Here is a 27,705-nt window from a genome sequence, read left to right on the forward strand (position 1 = left end):
TATGAAGTTGCTGTGAATATATTGCTGTTCCTTTCCAGTGGAGCTCTAATTCACATAAAGAACTAAAAAGATGATTCAGTCAGTTTTAGTACTTAATTTATACTGTATACACTGTGTTGTGTGTATATCACAGCACTTCTGCACTTTGTGTGTTCAGGCTTTGTCAATTAGATTAATTATGTACTTGATTAAGTAAGCAGGATTTAATACTAAAATTTTGCAGGTGACGGGCAAGCTGATTCCAGCCTCTCATAACTACATAACTATTAATTTTTCAGGTTAGGTCATAATCATCTGGTGTACCTTCTCCAAAAAAGTCTATCGGAGCCTTCATCAAAATATTTAGGCTGTTCCTCAAGGATGACACACCAGCTGCAAACCCTGCATATTTTCTACATATACCAGTAAGATGCTGGTAGTATACTGACAGTATTTTCAATCCCTATTTGAGTCTCAGTTATGGGAAAGAGTGTAGGCGTGTCTATTCTCTTAATTTCAATGCCAGAACGGGAGGAAAAAGGGAAACTAGAGAAATTAGGTTATTAGATTATGCTTTACAGCACTGGCCAACAACTTAATCTGATTTTGTCTTAATTGCTGAACAGCAAAGCACAGTCAGTCCACAAAGGGGTTGCAGACATGAACTGAAAATCTTCAGCTTGGGATTTACTTAACAAGTACTTTTTTTTCTTTTTTCACTAGGTAGGTTCATCTCAGTCTTTATCACTAGGTTTATTTCAGTTAGTTTTATTCTGAAGGGTGGGTTTTGGTTTGTTGGGTTTTTTTGTTCGCTTATTTTTTCTTTTTGTGGGCATGAGAAAGGAGACAATTTTCCTCCAAATAAAGCACAGCTTTAAAGAGGTAAATCTGCCAAAGCAGCTTATGCCCAACACTGCTGGCAATCGTCCACAGATTCTGTTCAGTCACTGTGGAAAAAAGATTTCTGAGAGCAGATGATCAACATCCTATAGCACTGGACTGAGACAGAATGAAAGAGGTCATGTAAATGGAACATATGACTTTCAGTGACAAGCTATTGAGTTGTATCTTTAGAGCTCAACATAAATAAAATGTTTTTATGCCAGAATACAAATCTAGACGACAATACCTAACAATACATCTGAGCCAATAGACATGGACATGATCATATGCAAATATAATCTATTAAAAAAACCTTCTAATTCTTCCTACTACTTCTTTCTTTCGGTGTTTAACAATGTTAAAATAACTGAGTCATTTATTAGCCAAATATGTAAAGAAACTGTAAATTCTGAATATGTAAAGAAATGCAAAGCAATAGTTATTTAGTAGAAAACAAAATAAAAAAGGCAACAATTTACTAGTATGAAGCTAAACTTATTACATGGATTCAGGATTCCAAATTATTTGGATACCAAAGCCATAACTATGAGAACAAGGACAATTTATCAGGAGAAGAAATTTCAGTACTTCTTTATAAAGAAAAAAATGAACAGCTTTTGCCATGTAATTCAAACTTGTCACCCCAGCAAGTACAGGAGAATGCTGCAGGGTCAGAGAAGCACAACTCAGCATCCACCTGTCACCTGGTAATTTGCAAATAGTCAAATTCTGTCAGAGAACAATCAAGGAATGCTACATTTTGACTGTGTTCAGAGCTAAAGTTAACAATTCAGATGAAAAACACCTCTTTTTTTTTTTTTTGAGTGTGTCACAAAATACTGTGACAAAAAATGCTAAATCTAGGATTAGTTTCTCACCAGGACAGATACTCAGAGGAATGCAGATACATCCTTTACTAGCAGCTACAGAATAGGGCTTCCACAATAAACTACCATAATGAACTAAACTTGAGAGCAAATTTATTAGATCTTGATTGATATTGAAAGAATTTGTATCTGATAACACAATTAAAACTCTTGCCATGGTAATTTTTATGTATCACAATGTAAAATATTTTCTCTCCCCATTTCCTTTTTTTCAAAGCAATGCTTTAGCACTGCTTCTTCTTCACCCACCCCCTTTTTTTTCCTTTAGAATTTCTAGTTGTTAGAAAGCTATTTAGGTTTCTTTTGCTTTCATTTAATCTCTTCTTTCCCTTCTATGTATCTTACAATGTTTTAGTTAGTTCTGTTGTCTTGATAATATTATTCATAGCTTTTTACATAACTTGTAATGACAAGTTTATCTTTCTGGTAGAAGCAAAGAAAGCATTAAAAAATATTTTCTGGGTTTTTTTATTCCTCTTAATAACCATTTAATTGTCCATTCAGCTTCAATTTCTTTACTTTCCTCTTCCCAACTTGGCAACACAAAGTAGTTAATTGTCCAGAATTTTGTTCAATCAACTCAATCTTTTCCTTTCCTACAATAAAGGTCAATTCTTATTTTCATGTAAATTTGTTTATCTCTTTCTTTTGGATTACCTTTGACATTACCATAGTTCAGCTTTATACTTTTAAAATTTAGCATAAGGCTGTGTAAATAACGTGAGCTCCTTAGCTACAATTACTGTGTTAATCAACTACATCATTGAAGTCCACAAGAGAAATGGCATAGATTCCAGATTTGAACTCATTCAAAGTAGAAATCTACTGACAATTAGAGTATAATCATTATATTTGCATGCTTGTGGCTGATTATATGAGGCTTGCTGTTTTAACAGTGCCAAGAATAAGTTTACTGAAAGGGAGAGGAACAGTGAAACTTATAAAACAAGTATTCAGTTACTAGCATATTATAATGCAGAAGATCGGAAGAAGAAAATATACCATTGACTCACAGTGTGACTCCTATACATCTAGTTGAATGAGTGATTTGCAATTTTTAAGACAAATTTCAAGATACCTTTTGTTCCTGAAGGCACAGTTAACTTTTCCACCAATTTGAGCCATCAGTGAATAAACAATTACTAATGAACAGAAATAGCTCTTGGTACATACACATGCACCTGATCCCAGCTTATACTTCATCACTGCAGTAGTTTCAGGAACTGATACTTCTTGACTACATAAAGACCATGTGGATTCCCACACTTTTTTTGTAGGTGATAATGAGACATTCTTCTATTTCAGTTCCCATCTGGAAAGTGATATTAACTATCCTTACCACCCTCAGAGGTCAAAACATGCTACTTTATTCCTTATTTGCATATTCCTTTCAGAATTCAATAAAAAATTGAAGAAACACCTTGACTAGCACAATACACAATTGTCAAATGTCATTCATAAATGTCTGCAGTTTTCCATGGAAACTTGAAGATTTTTTCCTGATAAATATGAAGTGAGAGTTTTTGTGCAGACAAATTTCCCCAGGGAAAACAATGTTTGAACATGCCTAAAATCTCAAATACAAAGACAGAGACAGTGAGCATTGACTATTGGTCTCTTAGAAACTGTATGTAAACACAACAATTAACACTTCATTCCTTTCACTTTTCAAGTCACTTCTGGCAGTTGGACACACCTACAGCTTTCTTAGTAGCAACACAAACGAAAAGACAGGTTCAGGATTATGAAAGCAGAATTATGCAACTTGGATGTGTTCAAGCTCACCAAAGTATCCTAACAAAAGGAGATTCTGGAAAGCAAGACCAAAAAAGAAGATTATACAACTAGAGTCTTCTTTCCATTATACATAGTTATAAGCAGCACTGGATTTCCTGCTCTTAAGTTAGCCAGCCAGACTAAATAAACAAAATTAACTATCTCTTTAGGAAGAAGAAAGACGAGGCATCACAGTAAGATTTGCGTTAAAGAAAAAGCACTAATAGAATTTCTTACTACATTTATTTTTTCCTTTATATCAGGATGGATATGTTTTTCAGAAATATAAACAAGATTGTGAAATGGCTTTATTTTTATATAATGGACATGGCACTAAAGAACAGAATGGCAGTTCCAGGATAGCCCACTGATATCAGCTCACAAAGTTGAAAAAGTGTGTAGGTTTAGAAATAATACCTATTTTTTAAAAATCTTAATATATAATCATGGTCTTTCTCTTAATTTCTAACTGCTAATACAGCTAAGTTTCTTAATCCACTGTATTTATATGTTTATGGATGAGATTGCAGAAGTTCTTCTAATTGAAGATAGGCATCTATTCATCTTTAGATGCACAAAGTCGATATCTATGCCTTTTTATGCCCATACTTCTGGGTGCCCATCTACTTTTTAAAAGTTATTCTTGTTGCATTGCACAACTTCAGTAATGTAAAGCAGCTAGAAATCCAGGCTAATTAGTCTTATGTCTTGTCTGATCAGTCTCAAATCGGGGTTTGATCATCCAAGTTTTATTACTGCAATTCACATCTGCTAACAAAGCTTCATGTCCATAACCTCCATTAACACCATTATGTTTGTTTCTTCAATTATTTGCAATTGATCATTGAAGAGTGTCAACTTTGTCTCTCCTGTCTGTTCAGACCTCCAACTTTTAATTTCCTTAAACATAGCATCCTCTCTATTGCCTGAGTTTCTGTGACTATGCTCTCCTCAGGGAAAAAAAGGTCAGCCAAGCTCAGAAGAGCAGCTCAGCTGATGATACAATATTCTCTCACCACAGAACGTCAAGGAAGGATTCATTCTTGGATGTCTCTCCCCCCAGTAGGAAAAAAACTACAAGCTTTGTAACTTCCATTAAAAGGTATTTCTTGTTCTTTTCATTGTAACAAGGTGCATTAGCTTTACTCATGCATGAATGGAGCGTTCAAGCTGCAAAAGAGCGCCCAAGTAGGTAGTTAATGTGGATAATAACAGAATCTAGTAACATGATTGTATCAGTGCTCACAAGTGTTTAATTTATTTGGGAGAATGAGAACTCGGTCCAAAAACTTAGATATTCTTTTCAGTATCTATGTTTAAATGAACTTCCCCCCCCCACTCCCCCCTCTCCTTTTTTATTTTATTTATTTTTTTCTTTTAAAAGACTACACCATGTTTTGCCTTACTTTGATATACTGGCTTAGCCCCATATCTTCCTGAATACAGTGATCTGTGAGATATTTTTTCCACCCCATGACCGGAAAGCTAACAGTAATACTCTTCAACTACTGTTGCTGTAATAGTTCATTCCCCTCACCTTATGGAAAGAAGATTTTTCCTTTGTTATAATGAGCTTAAGATAAAACCTTTATAGAACAGCTGCTGCATTCACAAGGTCTGGAAGCTTGCTTTCTCACAAGCAGCTTTCTTGCAATAGCACCTCAAGTCAAGATGCTCACACTGACATATGTTCCTTGATACCAGAGCAGGTGAAGCTGCACCTCCCTGGGTATATCAATGGCAACATCCAAGCAGGCTGGTGAAGGCATGGCATCCTACGCAATCATGACATATTTTTGGACTGTATGAGTAACCTACACAAAGCAAAGATACTGTGTACCACATTTGTACAGGTTGCTCTAAAGAGATGATGGATTTTCCCTGAGAATTCTACTGGCAAAGGTAAAGAGAAATACTGTGATCTCCGTAACTCAAATGTAACCCTCATTCTGCAACAATGTCCACATAGATACAAGTTGTTACTAAAGGTTCCAGATACGTTTAGTATCCAGTTGAATATGGCAGTCTTTAGCTTGGAGATTCACAGGTTTTGCGGGTTTATTGCAAGCAGTGGCACAGTGTAAAAAAGAGATTACATAGACTCCCCACAGACACTTAAACCAATGTGCATCAATGAAGGCATAATCCTCTTAAAAATACTAAAGAGTATGTAAGAAATGCTAAAACGTAATTACATAATATCTAATAGAGTCCTAATAAAGGAAGCTTCACATTTTTTTCCCTCTTTAACATTTTTTATATTCATATTAATGTTCATAATGAAACTCCCATGTTTCACTATGCTATGTGATAATGACTGTGACTCTTTAGCAGTGGGAGCATTAGAGATAGGGCTTTAGTGGAGAGCAATTCATGATATGGTGGCTTGGCCTGCACCAAGCTGGGCCAGAGCCCAGAAAGAGCTGCTCTCACAGTGTGTAGCAACTCAGCATTATTCCATTTTTCCACATTCACTTGCAACTTACTCAACTGAAATGCTGTAATGCTTTCCTACTAGATCCAAGATAGTTCTACTATGGAATTAAAATAATCATGCAGTGCCTACAATAAAACAGGATCTGTTTCAATAGACAGCATGGGAGTTAGCCTTTATAATTAACCCTACTTCATTCACACACATTCTGAAAAATAAATTGTACGTGGATAAGCCCTAAATTAAAGTCTATTAATAAATGAGAAAAAAAAAAAAAAAAAAAGCATAGACCTAAAAAAAAAAAAAAAAAGAGCAACCAGAATTTGAATTAAAATGTTAGCTCTGTAAATAAGTAATAAAATATAAAATGTTTGAAATATATTACAAGTGTACAGCACCTCATCTTAGTCTAGTTTGAGAAGTAATTTCCAAAGGACTAGGGTTGTTTTTTTGGGTTTTTTTTAAGCTTTTTTGTTGGTTTTGTTTTTTTCCCCTTCTTTAAATGGAGTTCTGTATTCTTAATAGGTTGTTGACACTTCCCTAATCTGGCTCTCTCATTTTAGATGAAAGGCAGAACAAGTTGCCTGTTTTCATGTTCATGATAATAGACTATTCACTTGGATACATACAATTGCCATCTAAAACTCAGTGCAAATCTAAAATTAGAAGTCTGTGATATGACTCACAAGGAGAAGCTTTGTGACAGAAACGAAGATATTTTTAAGCAAATGGAATCTAAAGTACAAAATAAAAACTGCCAACTAGAAATAGTCTATGGAATAAATTGCTAGGTGTTATTTTTGTGTTTTAGCTACTTGCAAATAAGCTTTCTGATTATCATCTCATTAAAGGTGGTAAAGTTTTGATTTATACAAAAGAATAAAACAGGTTTACAGGAAACAGAGCATTCTCATTTAAATACTTTTCCTTTACACTACAGTATTCTTTATGTGAACACAGAAGCATGTCAAGCTATACTTCCTTTACAAAATTATTGCAGTACTTATTATTATTGTATTACTTAGAGGCCTGTTCTTATGCAATTTGCAGTTCTTCTTATATTAAAACACCAAATAGGAGAGGTGGCATTCCAAAGGGGAAGCTGTCATGAGAACAATTTGGTATATCTAAATTTAATACTACATCAAGATCTACAAAATGTGTTGTAGGAAGATACTACAACACAAATGTGAGAAGATGAACTTAATTTTTTCAAGTATGCAGTATACTATAGTATACTATAGTAAACAGTAAATGAATTAGATGTTAAAAAAATATAAACAGCAAAGAAAAAGCCTGACATCATAATTCTTACATAATTCTGAAGATATTGCTTCCTGATATTCTCAGCCCAGTGCTATTACTAAAATAACCATCTGTCTAGCAGACTGTCAGAGAAGAGAGGGACCTCATGAAAGTACTCATCACGATAATGTTTTCCTTCTCAAAATCTTTATCTTCACTAAGCCCTCAAAACTGACATATAATTGTTCCTCTTAAGACTTCTTGAAACATTGTCCCTTTCACACTAGTAACAAATCTGGCAGATGTTATTTTAAGATAAAATCTTGCAACTGAAAACAATTTGTTACCTCAGATCGGGATTTATCACAACTAGCTTTCAACAGCTGTAGCAGATGCCTACATCTGAACTTGTCAAAGAAGACTGAAAAGATAAGAGCTTGTGAAGACAAATTTGTATAAAACACAATTCATCTGACATATTTTGGATCTGTTCTTCAAGATAGGAGGAACTGTCAATGAAAAAACACCATCTCTAACCACTGTCTATAGAGCAAATCTTCCAAGGAGAACTAGTTTTGCCTCTCAAATTTTGTCTAATGAATCCTATCCAAAGAGAAGAATTACAGTTTTTGAACTTCACTCTTCCAGAAAAAAAGTGGAAGTCCTCTCAATGTACAACATTAAAATATCAACATTTTTCTACACTAAATATGTAATTTATCCCAGACGGGAATTGAAAAAGTGTGCTAATTTTTCTGAAAAAGTAATACAGAAACAAATATTTGCTTGCTATCTTCATCCCCTGTGTGATCTTCAGAGCTTTGTATCCTGGGTGGCCATCCCCAATGAAAGAAACAAAAATGGGAGCACAGTGCACTAAAAGAAATGCTGCATTGCACAGACTGCCCCAGGACTGTATTTTTATTGAGGAGAACAATAATGAAAGTCAACTGCAGTCAAAAAACCTCACCATATGTTTTTTTTTCACTGTGATATTTACTGCTATGAGAAAACATTATAGTACAACATGATATCTAGAATTCCTTGCTTTCTTTAGTCACTTAAGCTACTAGTTAATCATTTAGTTAAACATGCCCATATTTTTCTGAAATATCTACAGCTAGTTCAGAACTTCTCTGCAAGCAATACATCAGGTTATTACTTTGAGATACGTGGATCAGAAAAGATGTGAGGTGGATTCCCACATGATTTGTTTGCACATGCATAAACCAGAATTAAATACTTCCTGCCACTGTGATTTCGTAGCTAGCCTTAATGAGATTCCTTATCCAATGTTAACTAATATTTAACCTGGATATCTTTGGCTGCTCACATTATATGAGTCTAACTCACATGATTTTGTCTTAGTAAATAAAAACATGGTTTCTCTCTCTCTTTTTTTTTTTTTTTGTCTAAAACAAAAAAACTTAACAGTTTTACTTGCAGCTGCAGTTTTTCCATCTGTCTTAACCTTCACACATAAATCTTATTTTACTATGAAATAATATTAACTTACATTTTCTCACTCAAAAAAAAAAAAGTTTGGCTGACTCCTAGTTTAGACATAATCTATAATGCCATTCAGATTTCTAAGTTGTCATTTAGACTTACTTGGCCTTCCATTCATATAGACAACAGAGCAAAAACAGTCAAAAAGTAGTTACTTTCCATTAGCCTACTGTCAGTGTGTAGTTAATTGCTTTAGTTCCAAGACTTGCTCACATGAGAGACTAATAATTAGTTTACATTGTCATTTTTTCTGACTCAAAAATCTTCTAAATCTCAAGACATTTGCAGAAATCAAGGTGGGACAATTCAGAATATGAAGAATTACAAAGGAACAGCAGCAGTGGAACTATGTGGATCCAGCATACATCAGCAAACTGGACAGAAACTTTAACCAGGGAAGTATTTGTGATGCAAAGGTAAAACTCTACAGCACAACTTGTGCAGCATTCCAATCCTGACCAGGAATGTACTTTCAATATTGCATTTAAAAATGCGATGTTCCATTTTGAGTGACAAATACAAAAGGGAGGTGCCACCAGGCACCCAACCTTTACAAAACATCTATCTTTTTCATCTAATTCAGATTTTAGAGAAGCAGCACTGGTGGAAAGAAAGTTGGAAACATGCCTGCAGCAAAGCAAGCTAACTTTCAGTAGCAGGTATCTGTTAAATCAGCTTAGCTTAATGTTAAACTGCAGTTCTTGGCACTGTTTACTTATAGAGAAAACAACCAGAGAGAAAGGCTGATGAAAGTACTTATTAACAAAGTACTTACCAGCTAAAAGAAAAAATGGCTACTGCTATAACAGAATGGAAAAGAAAAGATGCTAGGTTGTGAAAGGAAGGAAAACAATAAAGAAAAGAATTGAAAACCCCAAACAGATTCAGCATTCTATGAATAGCATGACCATAAGGACGGCATTAAAATTAAACTACAATAATATTTACTTGTAGATAAATTTAAATAAAATGATGGAATTTTAAGCTAATTTGACCCATGTTAAATTTCTCAGGAGAGTTATGAAGGTTACTAGACCAACTGTGGCTACTTTCCATCACAGCTGGCCTTCATGAACGGCCAAGTTTCTTTCTTTCCCACTGTGAGTTTTTCATCACTATAAAGTCTCTCTGCAGGGCTTTTACAAAAGCACAACACTGCCCTGAGCCCAAATGAGCTTGGGTCTTATCAGAACAGTAGCACAGTGCAGAACTAAACAGAAGACTGAGAAGATTTTTTTAAGGTTTCATGCCATTTGCAAGATATATAAAATATTTGTCTTATAACAGAATATTGTTTTAATTGCTGTACATTGTACACCATAGAAATGGTTTTATTGAATGAGATTCAAATAAAAAATGTATCGGTGATACCATAGCAATTTAATTTGGGTGTCTTATAAATTAGGATTACAATGCAGGCTGAATTTTAGCAATCCACAAAAAATGTCCTGTTTAACTAAATGGACCATCCAATAACAAACAGAGTACCACTCAGAAACATCTCTATTTTGCATAGATTACTAAATGGGAAATTAGAATAAATGGAGGAAGAGAAAAGTGGAAAGGAGAAATGCCTTCTGCAGTAGTATGATATAGTGATTCCTGCTATCATCCTATAAGCCAGCAAGAGGAGGCCAATGTATGAGACACAATGTCTGGAAGAATGGGACCCTATGTTTTTCCCTTCAGAAAACAATATGAGTGCAGTTTGTGTATGAGTGAAGTACTAAGGAAAATACATTATCTTGATGCCAGACACCACAAAGCTTTTACTAGCTTGTTTTCTAGCACTGCCAGCTTTGATTTTTTGTAGCTACTAAAAGCATTATAAGAATCTTTAATGTATGACTACCTATAATGTGCAAGAAGCTGGCACTCCCCCTAGACGAAGGAGCAGAGCCATTGTGACATTTTACTTCTCTGTGGCATTTACTCCTTTGAATAACCCCAAAGAATTCCAGGAATGTGACTTTAACTGACGGTGTACATCAGTTCTGCTTCAGGCTTTGTGAGTGCTTTTGTAATGCCCTACGTGACATTTTTTATTAGAGTGATAGGGATGATGAAATTAAATATAAATCTTACTCAATGTCCGCCTCTCTCCTCACCCTATAAACCTTGATTTAAAGGACTAGGTCCACCATTCTCCATGGGTAAGAAACTGCAAAACTGTAGCTGATGTTTGCATGTGCACAAGTATATGACAGGTTACTACACGCTTGCAGCTTCATATGCAACACATCTTCATGACTGTCTCAAGTTAATTTCTGAAGCAGTGATATTGTGGGGGAAAAAAAAATTGCACTTGTTACTACATCATAATAAATGATTAAAAAAAAAAAAAATCAATAGCTGATTTTACATTTATCTTTTGACAGTGATCTGGTACTAAGCATGCAAACATGCCATGAAATCTCTTCCTGTTCTTAAGTCCATTCTTGCTCCTGTTCGAGTATTTCTGAAACGCAGAGTAATCTTAACACAAAAGAGCTAAAGTAGTCGCAGTGCTGACTGTCTGCTCATCCATAATGCAGAAATATAAACTAAAAAAAGACAGACTCCAAGCACTCCAGCCTTGGCAAAGGTGGAACATTGTTAAAGTAGTGCTTCTGCAGCAAAGCCTAGATCACAGCAATACAAAACTGAGTCGATTTCATCTCAGGAGCAAAGAATCCAGTTACAACTATGACTTCAAACTAACATACAATGACAAGTATGTTTTTAGCTTCACACATTTTCTTCTAAATGATCTTCAAAAGTCATTTATTTTGCTCGATGTCCAAAAACAATTACCAAAAGTATTCTGAATCTGATATCAGATTTCAATATAACAAAATCTATTGAAAAAAGAAAAATGACTAAATAATTTTAAAAAAACCAAGACAAATAAACAAAACAGACATTTCATCACTAACAACTTTTTAGATGTTTAGAAAAGTAGTAAAAAGTAACTTGACAATTAACAGTCCACATGATTTTTAATGTTTCTGTAGAATCCTCTTGACTCATTGCTTCAGAGTACCAGCCTGGATGAACTCCCCACAACACTATTCAGCGCCCTGTCCTTTTCTCTTACAATTTGTCTTTATAACCTTAAAGTGTCTCTGTTATTTTACTCAAAATGGTTGACAGTTCTATAATTTCTTTCTTCAAATCTTTTTTTCCCCACCTTCCAGAAATCTTTATTAAGAACTTGCTGTGTACATGAGTATAAACAGACAGAGACCCCCATTCTGTGACCCAGGTTGTCGCATTTTTTCCTTTGCATATTTGCATCTGTCTTGAGTGTCTAACCCTAACATTTAAACTGCAAGTTCTCCAGGCAAGGAATATTTCTTTATTCTACATTTATGGGCACTTTGAACAACAATTATTCAAGATTTCAGCCTATGAAATCACAGACAAATAAAAATACAGGGAAAATAAGTAAATCACAAAAAAATCATGAGGCAGAAGTATGTATTTTGGAGTTGGAGAAATGCTTTATCCAGCCTAGGTAGGACAAAATTTGCATCCTGATTTATTCTCATGTTTCTCTACTGAGACTACACAGAAATCATGCATGCTAGTTGCCTCTGGTGACTGGAAAGACAAGTTCAGAAATCCCATCACATAAGAAAAACAATAAATGAAAGAAAAAGCTATGGGAAAATAAGGTTTCCAGCTGTAGAAGATGAAGAAGAGGGTAGTAGCTTCAGTGATTTATGGTTAAGCTTGAAATTAAACAGAAAATAAGCTTTACTCAGTACTGACGATAGAGGTATTGACCAGAAACAAACTAACAAAAGCAATAAGTTCTGAATGCAAAATTTTAACTGCAACATTTATGTATAGCTTTGAAAAATTAAGATAGTAACCTCATAAAAATAAGAAATTAAAAAATAATGAATACTCAAATAACGCAACAACATCCTGTAATAATAATATTTTAAACATCACTGACTTCGGTACCAATAATTAGCTCATTAAGTTATGAATTCTTCAATGCTTAACAACACAATGAGATCCAGTTCTTCTTTGGAGAAATGAAGTAATACTAGAAAATACTAGTTTATTGTTAAGACTGTACAAAGACTTCGTAGCTGAGAAGAAGATAGCTATGTTTTCTGTTATCTTCTCCATGAGAAAATTGATGTACAGCCTGATTTTGCAGCAGAAACAGCATCAAAGACTGAAAGTTCAGTTCAGAGTCTGACCCTATGGATCCAGGCTCATAATAATACTGGCTTTTAAACATTACAATGAATTATGTGCCAGAGAACTCATAATCAGAATTTCTCAGATACACTGTGTATATTTTCTAATAGATACGTTTAGAAGAACTACTAAACTTCATAATCAAATACTGTCCTGACTGTATAAAGAGGAGGAACCGCAATTTATTAATGAATAAAAAAAGCAAAAGCCAGAGACCATCTCTTACCTTGAAGCCGTTGCATGACATTAGCAATGTCCCTAGATCTTGTAACGAGTCGGGATGAGGCCATGATCTCTTTGCAGCAAGTCACCCTCCACTGACAGATCCACGCCACTGGCCTTGGTGAGATGCCAACCTCCAAGAACCCCCTTCCAGCATTCGGCCTCAGCACAACCAAGTTGCAGCTACCTCTGGCCCACACAAGCACTCACAGGGTCTGGCAGCAGCACTCCAGCACCTGGAAGAGAGAGTATGAAGGTCCAGAAGGAACTTTAACCAGTTCTGTGAAATGAAGTCTTAATAGCTATTTTAACAGGAGTGGTGTGTCTTGCACATACAGTATGCTCCAGCCAGAGACACAATTAATACTGAAAGCTTGTTTGGCAATCACCCATGGAATAAAATGGCAAAAGCAAATCATTAAAAACAATTGGCAATGCACCAGATATCAATGCTTTTGCGAGGGTGCTTATGGATACGTTTTAGAAACAGAGATAACATTATACATATTAAAAGTAATACTATAGTACTTCTTAATGTAAATAATATTATGTATGAAGAAGGAAAATTGAAATCACTTGCAAAATCCAAAAGCTGTACAAATCTCATTGTATTCCATCATGTTATAAAGGAACACACAATAGTAACTCATTGATCGTGACAAGTTATAACACTACTGGACTGTGTACTCTAATCTGAAGTATTGAGGTTCCCATACTTTACTATTAAATAAATTTTTTTTTACTTTCTCTTTTACATCATATGGCAGTGTTGTACTACATGTTATTTAGCTCTGAAGGGTATGAACTACTACATAAGCTTAGCACTAACATAACTATAAGAAGTCCTACATGATGATAAACTCATTCTAAAAAAAAAATCATTTTCAATTCTGCAGCAAACGTTATCATATAATTTCCTAGCTTCTGAGAAGCCAGTACATGTCATACAAATGCATACCTAGTTCCCCATTAGTGAAGAACTGGACATACAGACAAAAAGAATAACAGCACTCATACTATATAATGTGACCTCACCCCAAATTCAAGGTGATAAGAAGCTGATCCATATCAGAGCTACAAATGGGGTCATGAGGCATTGTGCACTGTCCCCTTCTCCTGGCTCAAAGGTCTGCCACAGCACACAGTTCCCAGCATAAAGCAGAGGAGCTTTGGTCATACTGAACTACCCCAAAGGAACCACATCAACATGTAATGCCTGTCAGAGGAAATCACATTTTGACATTTCCTTCTCTGACCCTTCCAACCCAGCCTGATCTAAAGAACTCCCTGTTTTTTCTGTCACTACAGATTTTCTGAGACGTTTACCTTGTATTTTAGATGTGAAAGCACAGCTCAGCAGACCTAAGCTAAGCTTAAATCAGAGGGGGTACAAAAAACACATGGCTGCCAAACCAAAGCTCAAGAGAGATTGTGAAAGCTATTCAACAACAGTACCAGGATATCAGCTTTTTATTTTCTAAATAGCCACTCATCAGCTGACGTAAATCAGTTGTAAACAAACCAATTTAGAGAAGCTGTGGAAGACTGACCCAACTCCAAGTTGAATGTGTCTGGGAAATTGCAAGAAGATATATGTTTAATCTTCTCACACAGTAGGCTGAGTCAGTGTGCAAGTATAAATGGCAGACTAGTAATTAATAATTAATCTAGCTGATATTTAAATATTAGATGCTGTAAAATAAAAATCTGTGGTTCTAACTACAATTCTCCAATCAAAAACTCCCTTGCAAGCAGAGGGAATTAATTTATTTAAAGGAACTCAGTTACTCCATAGAAGAAACATTTTTTTCGTGTAATCACAGAAGTTACTTCTGTGGGCAGAAAGCCACAGCTAAGAGCACATCAGAGAAATAAATAAAGCAAAGCTTCATGCAGCCTTTTCACCTGTCTAGCCAACACCAAAAGCTTCAAAGAGCAAAAAAAAAAAACCTACGTGCATAGTCAGGTTTTCAGTGAAATACAGAGGAAAGGTTTTTTTCTGACTTCTGCAGATAATTAATGCCTTCGTCAAAATATCTTTTATTTCCAACAGAAAAAAATATGTTTTTCAGATCTGTAAATCTTAACATATCTATTACAGAAAATATACTCATGGCTTTTACAGGAAATCTTTTTTCTTTATAAGAGGAATTTTTTTTTTAATTTTGGCACCAGACACAAATATATATTTTTAAAGGGATATGCTCTCAAAATGCACATTTTAAGACATAGCCTATATGTCATAAATCTTAGCCTGAAATAGGCCTGAAGGACCATATAAACTATTCCTCGTGTAAGCATGGAACATGTGTATTCCTTATTTTTAATATTTAATTGTTAGGTTTGAACATTCAGAGAATGAAGACACAAGAGTGAAAAGGAGAAATTTTGCAAGTATATAAGATATTTTTAATTACGTTTGTCATCTATCGGTAGTTAATAGATTAAGTTACACTGACACCATTCTCCTGCACGAATACCTTCATAGTATGAGTTCAGATGAAAAGAGGCAACACAAACTTTTTCTCTCATATGCTATGGCAGTATGGATTTTTAAATTATCTGTAATGTATTTTTTCTATCTTTAACTTTCAGAAAAGTAGGATGTCTCCTCTATGGAAGATGTAAGAAAAACACTAGCTCTATTATGGGTTCAATTTTCCAAGTACCTGGTTTAATTCTCTTCTTTCTAATGTGCTTTAGAATGCTTTGAACAATCTGAAATTAAATAAGAGAATATATTTTCCTTTATTGTTAAACCTAGAGTACCACTGGAAAGAAAAGATCTTATTTTATCTTTAAGTTCTTGGAGTGTATAAAGCATGTCAGTGGAAAACACTGTGTGCCAGTACAATGGTTCCACAAAACCAAGGGGATTATTTGATAAGACAACTTATCAGATGTCTATTAATGGCAATAAGCCTAACATAAATAAGTGTAAAAAAATATTTGATTCCTTCATATCAGCAGAAATTGCAGATTTCCAGTACACCAGTCTGATGCCACATATAATAACCTGAGGGAGATTCCTACTCTGTGAAGGCACAGATTATCTTCACTGGGATTCCCCAAGGAAAGGGAGAACAATGAGCCAGCGATTTAGAAATTCAAGCTGTGAAGGAGACTTGGGGAGGCACAGCTACAAAGAGATATTCACTGGAAGCATATTTATTCCTCAAAGAATGAATTTCAAATACAGGTCTCAAATAGAGGGTACCTGAAAACAGAGCTTTAGATTTCTCTGATATCCAAATATAGGAGCAGTGGGCAAGACAACGAAGGTTAAACACAGAGGGGAAAAAAAGTAAATATATTAGTGAGAAAAAGAAAGTCCCAGGTCCCAGCAGACTGTTTTCTTGCCTGTCTAAAAGAGTAGATTTGAGAAGACAAAAAACAGACTAGTAAATGCCAGAAAGTATCTGTGTAAAACTGACTTCTAGCTGCAGTACAAGAAATACAGTGGAATAACTGAAATAACTATAGCACAAGAATTGAACAAAATCTTAGGAAAGAAAGAGACAAGGCCAATTGCTGGAGCAGCACTATATGTTAAAGAGGCACACTTCACTGCTGAAAGAAACTGTGGTATAGAATTGATCAAGTCAAAAATCATTTCCAGGAAAGGATCATAGAATCACAGAGTAGTTTGGTTTGTAGGAATCTTGAACTTCATTTAATTTGAACCTCTCTGTCATGGACAGGTTGCTTCCCACTCTACCAGGTTGCTCAAAGCCCCATCCAGCTTGGCTTTGAACACCTCCAGGAATGTCATATACATAGATCCTCTGGACAACTTGTTCCAATGCCTCACCAAGTACTGCTAACTGTTGTAGTGCTCTAAGTCCATAGGTACCATTTCTGAAATCTTAGAGCTCTTTGCAATGCTGCCAGCATCATAAATGCTACTGAAAGTGATGTGATTCTCTGAGACAGCAGTGAACCTCATACTAATCAAGAATAAAAGATTTATATAAAAGTAGGAACCAGTATTTTCTGAAGGTCATAAATGCAGTTTTCTACACCAAATAATCACGGAACAAGCTAATTTATTTACAATATCTACAATAAGAAGTCAGGAATAAAAGATGACAAGTGAAGAGCTCTGTCACAGTGTGTTGCCTATGAGGCTGAAGGGAGACTTGCTGAAAGTCCATCTGAGTAAGACTAAGAAAATATGGACAGGAAGCAAGGGCCTTGGCCAGACAAGTAAAAAGAAAGTAGAAAATAAGATCAAGTTGAGACAGCAGAATTAGAAACAGCACCATTTGAAACAAAATTAAAGCTAAAAGTGGAAGAATTTGATAAAATTCATCCCAGAATACTGAAAATTTGTGAATGTGAATTAAGAACCCAACTATAAACATATTTGAATGCATCTGTCAAGGAGGAAGTGATCCCTACTGGATATATTCAAATTAGGAGCTAGGATGAAAAAGTGAATTAGAGTGGTTCAAAATGATACTTACCATCTTTAAAAAATATTGATAATAAAGAATGGTAACTTATTACTGTTCTTTCAAAATCCAGTCTAACAGAAGAGTCACTTCAGTAATTGTTGTAGGTGATGGAATTGCTTATCTGGAGTTGTTCATTTCAGTACTGTACAGTATCACAAGTTGGTATACTGGAACCTTCCCAAGTTCAATGGGTTATAACTATGCACCATGGAAAAATGTAATTTTGGCTCTGAAAGGTGTTTTTGATAGGATGGTCTCCAAATCCCAACACTGTCACTTTGTGCTTCCTTTCTCTACTACACAAATTGCTTTTGAAAAAGGGTTGGAAGAGACAGATTATAACCTTCTACAAAGAGCACACTGAAATAGGAACAGTGAAACATGTTCTCACTGACCATCCAACCACAAACTGACTTGATATGCAGTAGCTACTTGGAGGTTTGTAACATACATTGAAATTTGCTTTCCTAGGAAGAAAAAAAACCCACAACATTTAAATACCTTCTGGATCTCCAGATTATTTCAGTTCCTCTAGCTTTAGCTTTGTTTGGCACAGAACATAATTCTTCATTTTGCACCTAATATAGAAAGTTAGATATTTTGCAAATCTGATATATAAATCTGTGGCATATGTCATACACACCTTTTCTGTTCTTTACATATAATTAAACTGAGGTTTAAAAATGATCTGTAGGACCCCTATCACTCACACAGCTGTGTACATGCCTGCATTTCAGCAAGGGAGCTTTTTAATTTCACTTTCGATTATGTTTATTGGGGAAGATGAGCAAAATTCCAGCAGTATTAAGAATCTCTTGTCTTTAAAACTGTCTTTCCATTTGAACTGAGAATACAAAGTGTTGCAGTAGAAAATAAGGTAGACACTTTTCTTGAGAAAAAATTCGCAGAATATAGATTGCTAAATTCAAAGAAAGGTCATTCACTATCTTTCTGATATGAAAAGTTAAACAGTGTATACTACAGTTTGGTAATTCTGCTGTTGAAATTCTGAAGGAGTATACTATAGTTTATGTAGATGTAGCAGCAGGAGAATGAGGATCAGTAGCTTATTACCTTCTACAAACACAGGATATAATCTTTGCCTCAAAGAGCTTACTGTGTGCGCAGACAAAGACACGCAAAGATTAAGATCAGAGGTCACAATATATAAGCAAATAACGCAGTGTGAAGTTAGGATATAATTCGTAAGACATTTAATGCTAGGAATATGCTTCTGATATTTCTATTTTAATGGTGACATGGCACGTATTCCTGTGGCATAGTAAGACCTGTAGCCAAAAGCTTCTGCAGAGATATATCTGTAAAACAAACAAACAAAAAAAACACCAAAATAGAAAACACTGAAGGACCTCAGGAAAGGGTGGTTCAAACTGAGTTTCAGATAAGCAAGTATTGATTCCTTACTATTTCTGTTCATGTCCTAAGCAAGAAAGTTTATTTGGAGTAGAATATGCGCACAAAGGACAGACACAGCTGTCATATGATTGGAAAAGCAGGGAAAAAAAAAAAGTTTTCCTCATTAAATCTCTTCCTTTTAGTGAAACAAATGTGAAAGTTCAGTTCTTTCAGAGGTAACCTGCTGCTGTTATTATTGTGACCTCTAAGGACACACAGAAACTGTAACACTAGCCATGGTAACAAGGAAGTACGTGAATATTTGTCTGTGTTGATGTATGTACTTTTCTAATAAGTGCAACCACAACTTCAGCCTCAACTCACTTCCACTAACAGCATGTACCCAGATAGATTAGCACAGTGTCTGTCTGAATGGTGAATGCACAAACGTTTATTGGGGCTGGACCTACAGAAGCCCTGCAGACTCACGCAGATCACAGGACTTCTCCAGAGCCCCATGCCTGGTTCAGTGCCTTTCCCAGCCATCCTCCCCAGGGCCTGGTGCTCCTATGCTCTCCCCAAAGCACTTATGTGCTACCAAGGTGCAGCTCCTCCTTCCCTGAGAGCCTCGGCCCACTCTGACCACACAATGATAGTATCAAAAACAAACATTTGAACAAATAAAAAACCTGAACTCGAAGGAATAGCAATTAAAGGAAAATGAGGGACATGAAGAGATTATTACTTCTCCTTTTACATTTAAAAGGTTTGTGTAGATTCCAGTTGGCTCAGTGCAAGATGCAGCACCATGCTCCTTCTGGATAGCTCCTCTTCTCAGTGGAAACTCCTGTGTTTTCAACATTACATGCATCCCATATAGATTTGGGCTCAGACCAGAAAAAAAAAAAAGTGACTTGTTCAGCAAATCATAGAATATGCCGAGTTGGAAGGGACCCACAAGGATCATAGAGTCTAACTCCCGGCCCCACACAAATGTTAACAGTGTATCTCATATGCCATTTTTATCCCGTAATTCACCACATGAAGGTTAGTACAACAAACAAACAGAAACAAAACATTCCTAATTGGCATTCAGTTACATAGCACCCCATTTTCACCTGTCTGTAGGTAATAATTTAGTTTAGCTTCCTGGCATTTAACACTTCTGGAAGTGTTAAAAGTGCACACAAAAATTGTGAAACTACTTCTCAGAACCTGGAGAAAGCCAGCAGTCCATCACCAGTACTACAACAGGAAACTGTGCGCCTGTTAGGAGTCTTTCAACAGGCTCTGCACTTGAGAAGCACTGGCAAGCAGCCAGAAACAGCACGTACTATTATTTCCCTAAAACCACATAAATAAAAATTCCTCACAGAGATGAGCACTGGAGGTTCCCTCAGCATCAGGTAGATAATTTATTTAGGCACTTACTCACAAATCTGTGAAATGTAGTTTATAACAGCAGACTAGTAGTAGTCTTTAGAAGCACTCTTTCCCAGTAGGAATATGGTTGAAAATGTGGTCGTCAAAGCCCCACGCACAGCCATGTGTCAGTCAGATATTTCAGCAGGTTTCACCTCTGGGGAGTTGCCAAACATATCAGAGAGCATATGGACACTGCATCTCTGTTGCAATGCACTTGTCCTTTCTGCACCATCATTGCACGCAATCCAGCCTAAAAGCAGCTTCTCACGAGCTTCTGTCAATAGCCACATCTTCCCTCATTAACTATACTTTGGCCTACACTGTGTGAACACAAAACCAGCTACCTCTGTAACACATCCATGTGCAATGCAGGAGACAAACCTCTCCCCTCCTCCAGTATTTTCTACTCCTAAAGGGCACAGTCCCAAAAGGGAGTTCCCTATCGACTCCAAACCACTTTGGTGCTACAGGGGTCTCCCTCTCCCGGCCCCTCAGCACCGCACGGAGGCGGCTGCCCCCGGCCGAAGCCCGCTGCCCCGGGGGGCGCCGAGCCCCGAGCCCCGGCCCCGCACCGCGCCCTACCTCCGCCCGCCGCGCTGCTCCGCGCTGCTCTGGTCCGCGCCGCCCCGCGGCTTCCCGGTTACCAGCACGACGCTCCGCCCGCCCCGTCGCGAGCGAGCGAGCAGGTGCGCGGGTGGCGGGGGTGGAGGCCAAGGCGGCCGCGGGGATGCGGAGTTCGGTGCGTGTGCAGGAGTGCCGTGCCCTTGCGGCGTTTTGTGCTGTCACTTCTCCTCCTCCCCCTGGCTGCGGCCCACCCCCCCCGCAGTGCTCGGAGCCCGCTGTTCTTGCGCGCATCGCAGGGGGCCCCGCCTCGCCCCGCCCCGCCCCGCAGCACGGCCCCGGCGGCGGCTGCTTCGGGCCCTGTGCCGGGCATGGAACTGGGCACCGGCCTCCAGCCCCCGCCAGACAACCGCAAGCGTGCGCTTAGCCGTGAGCCGAAAGGACTTCCGAGAATGGCTGCAGCGAGATATGGCTGCTCTTTGCTATCTCTGCTCGTCGCTGTCGCTGCTCATGTTTCTGTGGTTATTGCTACATTACCTCGCGCTTCGGAGAGCATCATCCCCACTGTAGGCTCCGGCGCATCGTGCGTGAGGCAGGAGCTGTACAGCAAAGTGGGACACCGGCACTTACATAACAGCGGCAGGACAGAAATACTCAGAGGGATGGCAACACTGTCGCTGCTGAGCTCTAACCATGCTAGCCGTGCAACAGTGGTTACGCCACCAGGTTAAAATGTCTCTGGTTCTTCAAAAGACATTGCACAAACCCGATGCTTTGGCTATGCACTGTATCTCCTTCATCTTTACTCTTAAGGTTGGCACCATGCAGTAGATGGGGGATTATTTTTCTTCCTAACTAATCATCTCTGCTTTGCATCATTTGGAGAGCAAAATGCTCATCTAGAGCCAAAAAGGAGAAGTTGGGAGGAAAGATGCCTGTGTACCTCTTAGTTTTCATCTTTTTGGCTGTGCTGCAGTGGTTCTGCAACATTGGCATGCAGAGTGTTTACCAAGTGGATGGAAGAAATCCAAGTGAGGCAGCAGAGATTACTCAGCATCATCCCCTCCTTCAGTGCCAGTCGTGTTAAGATTGGTACTACTCGTGTGATATGAACATTTACACTTGTGGCACCTATCCCGATACAATGTGCAGTCACAGATCACACACTTGCAGTCAGGTTGCTAGTAGAAATAGCAGGAGCTACAGCAAGAACTCTTGTGAATCAGGGATGTACATATCTAGGTCACCTCCAGTCATCCACAAAAATCCTCTCTTCCTGACAATGAGTGTAGCCAGGCATATTGGCCCTTAAATTACTCTATTCTTGAGGGTTTTTCTTTTCAGTTGGTAGTGCTGGTGGTTTTTGCTTGTTTGCTTACAAAGATTTTTTCTTATCTCTATTGATTTTCTTTCTTCATCTTTCCCCATGTCAGTTGCAGCATTGAAGCAAAGAAAGTAGATGCTGACATGCCTCTGAGTTTCCCCTTTCTGCTCACACCTCTTTGCTGAGTAAATTTTCTCTCTTTCAGAAAATGGCATTTTATTTTAGCTTCTTAGCTTAAGGGAATCAGTATTGACATGAGAGAAAACATGTTTTTCATGACTAAAGCTTAGGGTTTTTTAAATAGTAATCTTACTCTCATTTGAAGCAATTTAACCATAAAAGTACTTGCTAGTGTAGGTTTTCTTCATTTTCAAAACTGCAGCATTATGCACTGCATTATCTCTTAAATCTTTGGCTAAAATTACTGAGGCACATTTTTTATCAATCGGTTATACCAAGAAACCCACAAAAACCTTACTGATAGCTGTAGAGTTACTCTGACTTTAATGTGCTAAAAAGATGTGGCTTATTTCAGTGTCTTCCTCTTTGCTTATCATGAGAGAATATAACTTCACTCCAATTCTTCCTGCTTGTTCTCACACAAATTGACAGAGCTGGAACCCACCTTGTGCAAAAAATATATTTCAATCAAGAGTGGTGGTCGTTGCAATCTTCATTGCATTTATCAGATTATTTTTTTTCCTTTAGCCTGAAGAAAACTGTCTTCACTATCCTAGGAACAATGAATCATTATCTTCTTTTTTCTTTAAATTGGTAGAAATTACGTACAAAAACTTTTGCCAGCAGGGTGTTTATGAGTAGCCCTTCTGGAAGAAGAGTAGATTATATTTACTAATACATATCAATTTTGAAAAAGGGGTCACCTAATTTACCATGCTCTTGAATCATGACCAGGAATTTTGGAGACTGGAATTTTTGAGAAACATATCTGGATATTTTTAGTAATTTTGTATTAATGGTATCCTTATTCTAATCTTATACTTGATTCCACTATGATGGTGAATATGGTTAACATTAAACAGACATATTAAATAAGGATCCTCTGCTAGATACAGACACTGATTAGGATGAGAAGAAAATATTACTTCCGGCATAGAGAAAGGAATAAAATAAAAGAATATATAGTGACATGTGTTCTACCATTTCCAAAGCAGATTACTCAGTGTGTGGCACACTTCACAGAGCCCTCTGTTAGGATTGCCTCAACTAAGGATGGGTGGCAGCCAAGATGTGCTGTCCAGGTGAACAAATCCTGTTCTGTGCTAACCGATACTATCCGTCCTCTGACAAGTCCATCTCTTGAGTACGATGACAAAGTGTTACAAATTGTGGTGAAGTACAGCCAACATCACAAATCCTGACATGTAAGTGTCCTAGTTCCATGCAATGCGTGACACAGCACCTCTAAGTGCTACTGCTTGTTGAAATATTAGGCCATTGGCACTGGAGAATTCAGGGCATCTTCCCTCTGGAATGGAATACTGCCCTCAGAGAAGTTAAAACAATATTTTGGTATTCTTCACCACTGTATTGCTCTATGCTTGGTTTCATTCTGATCACCAGACTCCAAGAAACACCTCCACCAACTGGGGAGATTCAGAGGAAAACAGTGAGAATTACTGTAGGAAGGTCTAGAAAGCACAACCCTCCTCTAAAAAAGACTGAAAAAGCTGTTTAATCTAGAGAACAGAAATTGAAGGGTTGTGGAAAAGCTTTCAGAACTATAAAGGAGCACTATAAAAGGAAGGAAATAAGCTCTTCTCAGAATCCACAGTGGAGAAGTCAAGAAGCAGTGTGCTCATCTTGCAGCAGGTGTGGTTGTCATATCAGAACAGAAAGTTTTAGGAGAAAATAAAGCATTGCACTGCATAACATAAGGAGAAGGTGAAATCTGCATAATATATTAAGTACTGACTAGACTGGAAAGCATTACTATCTTTCATATATATATTTAATATGTTTTTGGGGTGCATAACATGATATCTCTTTCAGTGCTTTGATCTCTTCTGAGTGTATTGCTGTGATTCTATGAAAGTTAAGGCTGGTTTGAGGAATAGAGCCCACCCTTTTTGCAGGTTTTGCAGCAAGCAGTTGTTGCCACTTCCTTCCTGCCCTAAACTGCCACATATTACCAATGTGCAATGTTAGAAAATTGCCACACACCTCTTGAGAGATATGTGCATTTCTGCACATCATTTTCATGTACTCTGTAAAGTATAAACATAAAATAGCAATCATCTGATCTTTTCTTAGCAAAGGCTCTTGTAAAGTTTGTCTTTTATATTTAAATGTGACAAAACTTGAGTGGGAAAACTATGAGAATAAATCAAATGTATGTCTGGAAGCCACAGCCTATACCCCTCAAATATGGGCTGTACCAAATTATAGGTAGTGTTGCAACGGACAACCTAATGTTATTTGTACTGTGCTGGAAGGCATGAAACTAACAGGATGAGACTGCACAAAAGTGAACTGGGCATAGATATTCATTAAAAATATAAAAACTAGCATATAACAGCATATGGTAAATTCTCGGAAATTATCAAACTCCTGACGGTTTAGAGATTCCTAATTAGGAATTAAAACCATGTAAACGTACAGAATGAGCTCAGCCTAGCATATGGCAAGAGCTGAGCTAAACCAAATAACATTTATTTTTAATGTCAGTCACATCATTGTTTTCAAGAGACTCATATCTGTTTTAAATGTATTGCTGTGCCACTTTTTCCTCATTCATGCTTCACATTACGTTAAATTGGAAAATGTTTCTAAAACCTCAAAATACTACACCAAAACAAGAAACGGATACCCCCCTACTACTTAAAAAAAACCTAACGTGCTCTTTTTAAAAGATTACAAGCACTGAAAATCTAAAATCCTATTCTGTTAGGAGCTGCAAAATCCAGTATCTGCATAGTGCCAAATCTGGCATAGCTCCCTCGAGGTGTGAGCTCCCGAGGCTAGAGCCCTACCCGTGCTGGTACAGATGCTCTTACACACTCCGACACATTCACACACCCCAGCACATATTTGAACCCCAATGCATGTGCATATACGTACACATACACATGCACACATGTACACACAGTATTGTCTTCCATAACAGACTGGCACTGGTGTCTTGAGACAAAAAGGGTCTCCCCTGCAACTGTTCCAGACCCACGGCCTTACCAGAAGATGATCCCCAGATCTCACTGTGCCCTCAGTATTTGGCTGGGACCCCTTCAAGTAGTCAACTCTCAGATCCTTGTCTCTCCAGTGTCCAGCCCAGGCCTCATCATTTGGCTCTTGGGCCTCTTCTACTTGCTTGCTGATGGAGTTCAGTGTTAATGATTACACGCATTGGCATCCACATCCACACACACTGTGCACATTCTTGTCTCTGCAGTTGCTGGCAGCAGAGTTGCATGTCCCCTGGTGGCACTCAGTCTCACTGCAGCTGCTCGCATGCAGACCTCCTTACATATCCACGTGCACAGGATAGGGAGCTTCTCACCCTGTAAAACAGCTAGAAGAGGATTTTAACTAGATACCAGGATGGACTTTGTTGATCAGGTTCAGAGGCTGGCCAGACAAGTGTTCTGACAATGATTCCTCATTTTTCCACCCTCAGTTCCTATTCTAAGCATCCTTGAATGTCTCCAGTTTCATTCACCTGAAGAAAATATGCTCTCTCTGCAAGGTGATATAGGGAAAGCCTCTCCCACTGGCTCACCTGTTAGCCCATGGTAGCTGGGCTTTCATTAGGTTGTTGGATTTCTAGAACTGCTTTCGTGTCTCCAGGTTTCTGTGTGTTGTGAGGTACCTTTAAACACTGAAATTTATTTCAACACTTCAGATTAAACATATATATATATACACACATATATCACAGTATCAAAGAATAGTTCAGGCTGGAAAGGACTTCTGGGTCCACTGTGTGCAGCCTTCACACCCAGAGCTGGTTGCCCATACCCAAGGAGGAGATTCCACAGCCACTCTGGGAAGCCTGTGCCAGTTCTCCATTACATGCACAGCACAGAAATGCTTCTTGGTGTTCAGGCAGAACCTCCTATGCTTCAATTTCTACCCACTGCCTCTTGACTTGGTACTGGGCAAAACTGAAAAGAGCCTGGCTCTGCCTCCATTGCATTCTCTATCCAGGTATTTATATTTGCTGATCATATATACGCTTAGAAGTTCAGATCAAATATTTTAGAAGTAACTCTTATTTAAATTGAACTGATAGCTGAAAGTAAACATGATCAGATAGTGCCACCATATGGACTGTATCACAAAGTTCCTTAGTGCCAGACTAAAAAGATACTGAAGGAACAGGCAAAGAAACTCTCTACTTGTAAAGCTGAAGTTATTTGGAATTTCCTTACATTCAGGTAGAGACAAGATGTCTTTGTCAGCTGTGCCTCTGGACAGCACTGGGCAGAATTTCAGCTGAACAACTTGGAAACTCAAACATGGATGAATGTGCAATTAGAAAAAATTATTAAAAGTCTTGTGAATCAATTAGAGAGGGGAACTAACCCTCCTGGATTTATTTGCAGAATTCTTGAGTTTACTTACTTGTTTGGTAATGCATGTGGGAAGCAAAAGAGACTTTAGCTAAGAATAAGTAAGAAATTTAAGCAATTATTTATCTGAAGAACACTATTAGTATAAAACATCTATTCTTTCTTATAAAAATAATAAGAAATACTGAAATCCCAGACTACATCAGCAGTCACAGTAAAATGCTTATTTGGAGACTGAAGTAAAAGAGTAACTTTCTAGGAAAAAGGAGTTGAAAGACATGTTAGAGTCATTAGAATTTGTGTGTGTGCCTCATAATATCTAATCTGAAAAGACATATGAAAGGAAATGGATAGAGAATAGGGGATTTAATAAGGGGCAGAAGTTTGAGGTGCTGCCTGAGGCAGATGCAGCTTCTGACATGAATAAACCTAACATTTCCAAAATATGAGAAGGATAATGAAATAAACAATTACTCCTTAGGAAAATATTACTTTTTTAAGAATAATTGTTTTTTGGGTCTTCATCATTTTGTTTCATTTGTTCCTTATTTGTAAATGGCAGAATCAAGCATATGCCTGAAGGAAACTCTGGTTCCTGGTGTTGCCACAATATCCACTGTCACTGCCATTATGCTTGAACATCCAAGTCTTTATTTTCTGACTTCTGTACTGATCTTGTTACAAAATGTATGAATGAACTACAAAAAGAAGTTTAAATATTTGAAATACATTAAACATTTGAAAAGCCAAATGAACCACTGTAAACTGTATGGGAGTGAGAGAATTTCTCCAGGGTCTTTCCTGACCTCATTTTGAATATATCATAAATTCATTAGGAATGAAGTTGCCATTGCTGTGCAATGAATTTTATCAGATGCTATCTTCGACCTCTTGATGTTGACAGGTTGTATCAGAGTTTCTT

The 27,705-nt window shown here is 37.4% G+C and overlaps 1 protein-coding gene across 10 annotated transcripts in view; it reads right to left on the reverse strand.

Annotated features, from left to right (window-relative positions):
- SYNE1 (spectrin repeat containing nuclear envelope protein 1) overlaps positions 1–21,569 on the reverse strand; it is a 289,372-nt gene extending 267,803 nt beyond the window's left edge. For 7 of the 10 annotated variants that reach the window (XM_090135609.1, XM_090135608.1, XM_090135612.1 and 4 more), the window contains exons 1-2: positions 20,952–21,222; positions 13,136–13,367 (exon numbers count right to left, since the gene is read on the reverse strand). In XM_090135609.1, the coding sequence (XP_089991735.1) occupies positions 13,136–13,199 (64 nt within the window). In that variant the 5' untranslated portion in view covers positions 13,200–13,367; positions 20,952–21,222. Of the gene's footprint in view, positions 1–13,135; positions 13,368–20,951; positions 21,225–21,467 lie in introns of those variants that run through there. The other 3 variants (XM_031611877.2, XM_090135610.1, XM_090135604.1) reach the window with 2 other exon arrangements.
- Positions 21,570–27,705: the final 6,136 nt, after the last annotated feature.

The sequence above is a fragment of the Phasianus colchicus genome, chromosome 2 (assembly GCF_987193195.1).
Source record: "Phasianus colchicus chromosome 2, bPhaCol1.hap1.1, whole genome shotgun sequence".
Classification (NCBI taxonomy): domain Eukaryota; kingdom Metazoa; phylum Chordata; class Aves; order Galliformes; family Phasianidae; genus Phasianus; species Phasianus colchicus.